We start from the raw sequence: 9289 nt of genomic DNA, 5'->3' as shown, positions 1-9289 counted from the left end.
GCGGTATTGAGTTTACAAAGTGCAAGTTTAAGGTTACTTCAAATACAAGATATATAGTAGCATCTCGCATCTAAAACCCTAGACTAAACGGACTCATGGGCCTAAGCCCACGATCAGATGTAACATCCATAATAACTTGATGCAACGCTCTTGATGCAACGCTCTTGATGCAACCGAGTCGGTATGATGTACGTGATGTAACATCCATCGCCTAGATGTATCATCCAGATTCAAGGCATATCTAACAATTATTAATAAGAAAAGAAAACACAATAGAGGGTCCATTAAAGAGATTGATGATGCATAAGTTTATTTATATACCATTTCAACTAACAATGTTTCAATGGTTTTAAGCACACAATTATAAATATATGATTTTTATGGGGTGTTGTACATGGCGCCATGACCAATAACCTGTCTTCACCCCTTGTTCCCACATGTACGAGTACTTCTTTGTAAACTTATGAATTTATTTGCGGAGTTCGATAATACAATACGAATCGACACAACAAGCGATTTGAAAACGACGAAACCCGGAAGCAAAGGCCAGAGTCTGGAACTCGGGAAGAGACCTCTCCCTGCCACCCGATAAAAACGTAAGCATCACCATGTCCTTGGCGAAAGCATTGGTCGAATACAAATCTTTGATATTTGGTTGTGTCGGCTTAAGCACGTCGACTATTATCACTTTTCCTGTTTCGGAGAGACTTCTCGTACAATTTTTTAGTATCTTTACACAGTCTTCGTCATTCCAACAATGTAGTATCCACTGTCATTAACATATCCATTTTTCTGTTGTTAATATATGGTGGACAACAGACTTAAATATTTGGTAATGATAAAAAGTTCCATTAAATATGAACTTACTTTCAAAAACATAACATCTCCTTTTGGAATTTCTGTAAACATGTCTCCTGAAACATGCTCCACTCCTACATATAACAAGATTTTAGCATAGAGCAAAAAATGTAATATTTGTAAGAGCTATGAAAACTAGCATTTCAGAAATCAATTTTGTTTATTAATTTGATCAATTATGTATTATACCTGGATAAAGAGGAGCATCGTCTATAACACAGGCTAGATCGAGATTGATGCCCTTAATATGACGATATTTGGAAATCACTAGACTTATAGCAGTTCCATTTCCTCCTCCCACATCCACCAAAGTTTTTACATCTTCAAATCCTCGGTAAACTTCTAAAACCTTATTCATGGTCAACCTTGAAGTTTCTGAGATAGCCCCGTTAAACATCTCAGCGAATTGTTCGTTCGAACAAATGTATTCGAAAAAACTCTTGCCATGAGCAGAGGTGAATGCATCCTTTCCTTCTAATATCACGTCTTTGAGATGCATCCTACGAAAAACAAAAAAACAAAAAAAACATCAATTGTTAGTTACTATGCGCTATCTATAGAACATTTGTGTTGTTAAACTAGTTTAGTTATTTTGACGAAAAAAAAAAAACTAGTTTAGTTATTATATGAATAATGAAGAAGTATGTACCATGTCTTCAAATAAACTTCGCTTAGGTTTATCATGAAGAGAGGCGCAAGAGAACCCGAGCATTCTCCACGGTTCGAGAAAAACGTGCAAATCGGTCCAGCTGCATATACCGTCTTGGTCTCTCCGTTTTCTCCTGTATCAACCATACGGTGCTTCAAGATCGAGTGATTGGCTAGTAAAGTTAGCATCCGGTCCAACAAAACCGGTGCCTCCGGATTGGTTGGTTTGGTTGGGAGACGAAGCGCAATCTCATAAGACGAGAGCCACACGCCTTCATCTACGGCTGTCATCGTTTCGATGACGCCAAGCTCCAAGGCCGCTTTAAGAACCATGGGTAAGGCCATTGTGGTCACGAGGCTATCTGCTTGCAGGGTCACCGCTTCTTTTCTGAGATTAGGGGAAGTGGTTAAGGGATCTTGAAGTTGGTTTGCCATTGTTGTTGTTGATTGGAAAATTGAAAATGTTAGTTTTAAGGATGCTTTCGTGTCATTTTATAGAGACATTAAACGTCTGAGACAATTATTACAGCTGCACGGTTTCTGAGGTTCAATTTTTTTCTTTATCTGATAAAAAAAATTTTAAAATAAAAAACGCACCAGCAGGGTTCGCAAACAGTGCAAAAAACAGACCAAGAAATAGACCAAAATCGATCTTAATTTCATTTCTTCTATCACCGGTTTTTATACAAAAGATGGGACCCAACACTTAAAAACCCCTCTTATAATCCCCGGTAATTGTGTTCTAAACGTCAAAATATTAAAAGCCTTGAATGGGAAAGTTTTGTAACTGTTGTGGTGAACCCCATTCCTTTATCAATCAGCCAAAATACATGTGCGGTGCGTTTTTCCTTTTTGTTTTAATAAAATAATAAAATTAAATGTACAGTTCAATTTAATGAAGGAAAAAAAAAATTCATCGACACTAATTCCACACCTTATTTGAGGTGTAACTGGTGACAAATAAAAGAGTATATGTAATGGTAAGAATTATTATTTATGAAATTTTATGGAATGAGATTAGTCTTCCACTTATTCCAAAACGGTTTTTATTTGGTATATTTTTCAAATGAAAGTTAATTTTTCTAGAATAATATGGAATGTTATAGAAAATAGAATATGATTTACATTTGACAAAAAAAAAAGAATATCATTTACAATTTTTCATGGTAAATGAACAGTTTTTGGAATACAAATGAATTAAACATTCAAGGAGGTTTATTCCAAAAAATGCATATCGGTTACACTTTTGGTGTGTTTTGACATATATGTGCGGTTTTCAAAAAAAAATTATATACGTGAAAGTAAATATATTGTTTACGAAAATATTGTACAGTTTTATACATACATATTAGATATTACTAAATAAAATTTTAAAAAATAAAATCTGGAAAGAAATATGAATTATTAATATGAATTAATACAAATCATAATTACCAAAAATAGTTGCTAATGGAATTTTTAGAAGAAATCAACCAATGCTAAATATCATAGTCCAACCAAGAAATGAATAGTGCTTAAAAACAAAACATATAGTTTATATATCTAATGTTAGTTCTAGTTTTATTTCAAATAAACTTAGTATTTAATATTCATAAATAATAAAATATTACGAAACTAACACTAAATAAAGAGTTTGAATTTTTAAAAATTATTTTTTTTTCATTTGAAAAATCACAATGAATACTTATTTATGTGATCTGAATTCGTAAATATCTAATAAGTTTTAAAATTTTCAATTCTACTATCTAAACCAAATCAACAACATGGTTTAAATACATATATTATTACAAAATGGTATGGGAAAATTAAAGTATTTGATAGTCTTATTTATTGTATTGTACTGTAGTCTTTTCTTATTTTAATATTTTATTTAGAATATATTAATAAAATTTTAAATTCATTTTAGTGGTTATATGAAAAATAAAGAAAAAAAAATTGAATTTTTTATTTGAAAATTAATTTAATTAAAAATTATAAATATATCAAAAATTCAATATTTTGTCAAAATTGCAATACTTTTTCATAAAAATCGCACCTATCTTTTATACCATAAAAAAATTAGTTGAACCGTACTGTTATATAATTTCGCACCGTTAATATTATCAGAACCGCAGCTACCATTCCAAACTTTTATTTTAATGGGAATTGATCGAAGGATAGTAGATGCGATAACGCATGTGTCATGTCAAAATGGTCTCTAGATCTTGTTCACACTACTACGTTTGTCGAAAGTAAATATATACCAAAAAGTTTTTTAAAGATGCAAATATATATATATATCAAGATATATGAAAATTTCTCAAACTTCTAAGACAATATGCTAAAGATAATTAACTAAAATTAATAAAAAAAAATTATATCTTATATATTAAAGCAGAAGTCACAACCTTGATTCATGTGTGATTTTTAAAAAAATAGACATAATGGACCTATTTATAGAAAGTCATGTTGCATTTAATCTACAATCTTATCATTTAAATTTTGGGTCTTCCAAAAAATTTATTTGGCTATCAATAATTGGATTAAAACAATAAAAGATACATTGGATTTATAGATTCACATAAACATCTTATATATTAAAACAAAATTTATAGATTCACATAAACATCTTATATATTAAAGCAGAAATCACAATCTTGATTCATGTGTGATTTTTTTTATAAAAAATTGACCTAATGGACCTATTTATAGAAAGTCATGTTACATTTAATCTCCAATCTTATCATTTAAATTTTGGGTCTACCAGAAATTTTTATTGGGGTATCAATAATTGGATTTAAACAATAGATGATATATTGGATTTATAGATAGTATAAATTAAATAGATATAATTTACATGGGGTAATCACCGGCCCTCCTGGATACTTCGGCGGGCTCCCCGGCAAAGCTCCGGTGGACGGTCATTGGCGCTAGTCTGATCCTCTCGAGGCTCCGGATACCAGGATCATCAAAAAAAAATATAATCACTACAAGAAAACACATGCTTAACGACGAAAATTAACGAGGAAAAACAATCCTCGTAAATTTGTTTCGAGTTTACAACGAATTTACGTGAAAAACTAAAGTCATCGTTATTTCCTCGTAACGTAACGACAAAACTGTTTCGTCGTAAAGTGGATGTAATTTTACGAGAAAAAACTATTTCCTCGTAAATACGACGTAAACTTTGCGTGGTATTTACGAGGGAATAGTTTACGTGTATTTAGCGAGGAAATTTTTGAATCCACCAACTTCATAGGTGTTACACGTTTTTTTTGCCCACCTAATTAATTTTCGTCGTAAATTCATAGCAAAATTACAACAACCAGATTCGAATTTTCCTATAAATATGGATGTTTGAACATCATTTTAAACACACCAACAACAAAAAACGTGAAAGAAAAAAAATGGCTGGCTCCGGGACTATTTACGAGTTGCGGAAGTGGATGTATATGCATAGAGATGCTAACGGGAGAGTGACGAAAGAATACCTTGCGGGTCTGGAGACATTTATGCATCAAGCAGATTCAACACCGCTCGCCCAAGAAAGTGGTAAGATGTTCTGTCCTTGTCGGAAATGCAACAATTCGAAACTGGCAAACCGTGAAAATGTTTGGAAGCATTTAATAAATAGAGGTTTCACGGCAAATTACTATATCTGGTTTCAACATGGAGAAGGTTTTAATTATGATCAGAATGAAGCTAGTAGTAGTAATAGCAATTTCAGGAAAAAGAACCGGTTGATCATCATTTGCATAATGAACATAATTACCATCAGGAGGAGATGGTAGATTATGATAGGGTTCATGATATGGTAGCTGATGCATTCGTAGCTCATGATGAAGATGAAGAACCTAATATAGATGCAAAAAAGTTTTACGAAATGTTAAACGCGGCGAATCAACCACTTTACAGTGGTTGTAGAGAAGGTCTCTCTAAATTGTCGTTAGCTGCTAGAATGATGAATATTAAAACTGATCACAATCTACCTGAAAGTTGCATGAACGAATGGGCGGACTTGTTTAAAGAGTACTTGCCGGAAGACAATGTGTCTGCTGATTCTTATTATGAGATTCAGAAACTGGTTTATAGTCTTGGGTTGCCTTCGGAGATGATAGATGTTTGCATCGACAACTGCATGATCTATTGGGGAGATGATGAGAAGCTAGAAGAATGTCGATTATGCAAGAAGCCACGATTCAAGCCGCAAGGACGAGGACGTAATAGGGTACCGTACCAAAGGATGTGGTACCTACCAATTACAGACAGATTGAAAAGATTGTATCAATCAGAGCACACTGCTGGAAAGATGAGATGGCATGCCGAGCATACTCAGACGGATGGTGAGATGACTCATCCATCAGATGCAAGAGCCTGGAAACATTTCAACAAAGTACATCCAGATTTCGCTAGCAATATCCGGAATGTGTATCTCGGATTATGCACAGATGGATTTAGTCCGTTCGGAATGTCAGGGAGACAATATTCATTGTGGCCAGTCTTTCTTACTCCATACAACCTGCCACCGGAGATGTGCATGCAACGGGAGTTACTATTCTTGACCATATTAATACCTGGTCCGAACCATCCAAAAAGGTCCCTGGATGTTTTCCTACAACCACTGATAAAAGAGTTGAAGGATTTGTGGTCAACAGGGGTGAGGACGTATGACTGTTCAACGAAGACGAATTTTACGATGCGAGCGATGCTTTTGTGGACCATAAGTGATTTCCCTGCCTATGGGATGTTGTCTGGATGGACTACACATGGGAGATTAGCTTGTCCATATTGTAATGGAACGACAGATGCGTTTCAACTGAAGAATGGTAGGAAGACAAGTTGGTTTGATTGTCACCGTCGATTTCTTCACATTGGCCATCCTTACCGAAGAAACAAGAATTTGTTTAGGCACAAAAGGGTTGTGAGAGACACTCCTCCTCCATATCTAACTGGAGAACAAATTGAAGCGCAAATCGACTACTACGGAGCTAACGAAACAGTTCGTTGGGGTGGTAATTGGCATGTCCCTCGTAATATGCCAGATTCTTACGGTGTTCATCACAACTGGCACAAGAAGAGTATATTTTGGGAGTTGCCATATTGGAAGGATCTTCTTCTGCGCCACAACCTCGATGTGATGCATATAGAGAAGAATTTCTTTGAGAACATCATGAATACAATATTGAATGTCCCAGGGAAGACAAAAGACAACATAAAATCGAGGTTGGACTTGCCGGATATTTGCTCAAGAAGCGAGTTACATATTAAAAGCAATGGACAAGTTCCCGTTCCGATATTCAGATTATCTTCAGAAAAAAAGTCGGTGTTGTTCAACTGGGTGGCATCAGAAGTGAAGTTCCCCGATGGGTATGTTTCGAATCTCTCTAGATGTGTTGAAAAGGGTCAAAAGTTCTCCGGGATGAAGAGTCATGATTGTCATGTATTTATGCAACGACTACTGCCCTTTGCATTTGCGGAGCTACTTCCAACAAACGTACATGAAGCACTTGCAGGTACGTAGTGTATTATATCACAATAATTTACAAAATAATATATGACTAACAATGTGTTTAATTTTTTTTCGAATATAAAAGGCATTGGAACATTTTTCAGGGATCTGAGCGCACACACTCTTAAAGAAGAAGTCGTGGAACAGCTTCAGGAGAACATTCCCATCTTATTGTGCAACTTGGAGAAGATATTTCCTCCCGGATTTTTTGACGTCATGGAGCATCTAGCTGTCCACCTCCCATATGAGGCATTGCTTCGTGCACCTGTACATTACGGATGGATGTATCAGTATGAGCGAGCCATGAAATATTTGAAGGGAAAAGCAAAGAACCTCGCCAAAGTTGAAGGTTCTATAATTGCTGGAAGTTTGACGGAAGAAGTTTCTCACTTCACATCGTACTACTTTGCGTCAAAAGTACGTACACGGAGAAGAGCTCCAAGAAGATATGATGATGGTGGTGTTGCGCCAACATATGCAGTTGCTGGTGTTCCAGACATCTTTAGCCAGATTGGGCGACTCGGTGGAAAGTCTAAAGAGGTTTGGTGGTCGAGTGAACAAGACGCTCATAGTGCACACACCTATATTCTACTCAATTGCGAAGATCCATTGATGCGTTATTTTGAAAGGTAACATATATTGACACTTCGAAACACATATAAGTATAATTAATTGTATAATTGCGAGAGATTCATTCCTATAAAATGTGATTTTACAGCCTATTTGTTTCTCAAGTCGAAGAAACATTTCCTGGTATATCCACAAGTGACGTAGACAAAAGGAAAGATCAACACTTCATTAAGTGGTTGCGGAATCAGGTATTAACTAAAAAAAATTTCATACATTATCTGTATTTCATTAACATTCTCTTTATTTTTGCAGGTTGATTATGACGACGACGATGCAGATTATCCTAAGTGGTTACACGAAGTAATTCAATCTCCACTTGTAAAGGTCACCACATCACAGATGTATTTCACACGAGACTATACTTTTCATACATATGACTATGGTAGACAGCGGGCGACCAGTAACTATGGAATATGTGTGAAAGGGGAAACAGATTTCTACGGGATCTTGACGGAGATTATTGAAGTCGAATTTCCAGGGATACTGAAGCTGAAATGCGTCCTCTTCAAATGTGAATGGTTCGACCCCGTCGTCAACAGAGGTGTTCGGTCTAACAAATTCGGTGTAGTTGATGTCAACGGTGGAAGAAGGTACAACAAATTCGAGCCTTTCATCTTAGCTTCACAAGCAGACCAAGTTAGCTTCCTTCCATACCCTCGGATGAGAGATTCAGGTATAAATTGGTTAGCAGTGATCAAAGTTACACCTCGAGGACGAATCATCAGTGGAGAAGAACCACCATTGCAAGAAGAACAGATAAATGAAGTCGAGGAACCTGAACAAGAAATTGATGACATCCTTCTCATTGATCCGCATAATCACGAGTACGAAGATCTTACCGATGATGCCACAGACGAAGCTGTTGAAGACGAGTTTAATGAAAATGATGATGTTTCTAGTGATGACGAGAATGTCGATGTATCCGATTGATGTATTTGTTTTATGAATAAGATGAGGGAGTTTGTTTTATGAATAAGATAATGTGAGGTTTGTTTTATGAATAAGGGAATGCTGGGAGTTTGTTTTATGAATAAGCAAATGTGGGAATTGTGGTTTGGAATAGAAATAAAGATGAGGTTTGGAATATATGAAGTAGAAAATAAGGAATATGGGGTTTGGGGGTTTCGGATTCTAGGGATTTAAACATAACACTCGTTAATTCCACAAACAAAAAATCGTCGTAAAGGACTCGTAGGTCAACGAGGAAATAACGACGAAATATAAAAAAAAAGAACGCGGGACTCGTTAATTCCACGTAGGACAAAATCGTCGTAAATACCAAGTACGATGAATTCGTCGTAAAAACCACGTAGGATGAAATCGTCGTAAATACCACGTAGGATGAATTCGTCGTAAAAACCACGTAGGATGAAATCGTCGTAAATACCACGTAGGATGAATTCGTCGTAAAAACCACGTAGGATGAAATCGTCGTAAATACCACGTAGGATGAATTCGTCGTAAAAACCACGTAGGATGAAATCGTCGTAAATACCACGTAGGATGAATTCGTCGTAAAAACCACGTAGGATGAAATCGTCGTAAATACCACGTAGGATGAATTCGTCGTAAAAACCACGTAGGATGAAATCGTCGTAAATACCACGTAGGATGAATTCGTCGTAAAAACCACGTAGGATGAAATCGTCGTAAATACCACGTAGG

General features: G+C 35.6%; 1 protein-coding gene across 1 annotated transcript; it reads right to left on the bottom strand.

The window, feature by feature from the left end:
* Window positions 1-469: 469 nt before the first annotated feature.
* Window positions 470-1941, bottom strand: LOC106340825 (caffeic acid 3-O-methyltransferase-like). Its single transcript, XM_013779660.1, has 4 exons — window positions 1508-1941; window positions 1048-1358; window positions 868-932; window positions 470-769 (listed from the first exon to the last, which is right to left on the bottom strand). Exons 1-4 carry the CDS (start codon window positions 1939-1941, stop codon window positions 470-472), a joined length of 1110 nt encoding a protein of 369 aa, XP_013635114.1.
* Between the last annotated feature and the right edge of the window lie 7348 nt (window positions 1942-9289).

Source organism: Brassica oleracea, chromosome C4, assembly GCF_000695525.1.
Source record: "Brassica oleracea var. oleracea cultivar TO1000 chromosome C4, BOL, whole genome shotgun sequence".
In the NCBI taxonomy this organism is placed as follows: Eukaryota; Viridiplantae; Streptophyta; class Magnoliopsida; order Brassicales; family Brassicaceae; genus Brassica; species Brassica oleracea.
The sequence above is the reverse complement of the archived record's forward strand: the minus strand, read 5'-3'. Positions and strand labels throughout refer to the sequence as shown.

Coding starts and splice junctions, on each gene's coding strand:
- LOC106340825 (XM_013779660.1), bottom strand. CDS start 1,941: ATGGCAAACCAACTTCAAGATCCCTTAACCACTTCCCCTAATCTCAGA. Junction 1,359..1,507: donor GAAGTTTATTTGAAGACATG/GTACATACTTCT, acceptor TGTTTTTCGTAG/GATGCATCTCAAAGACGTGA. Junction 933..1,047: donor CGATGCTCCTCTTTATCCAG/GTATAATACATA, acceptor TGTTATATGTAG/GAGTGGAGCATGTTTCAGGA.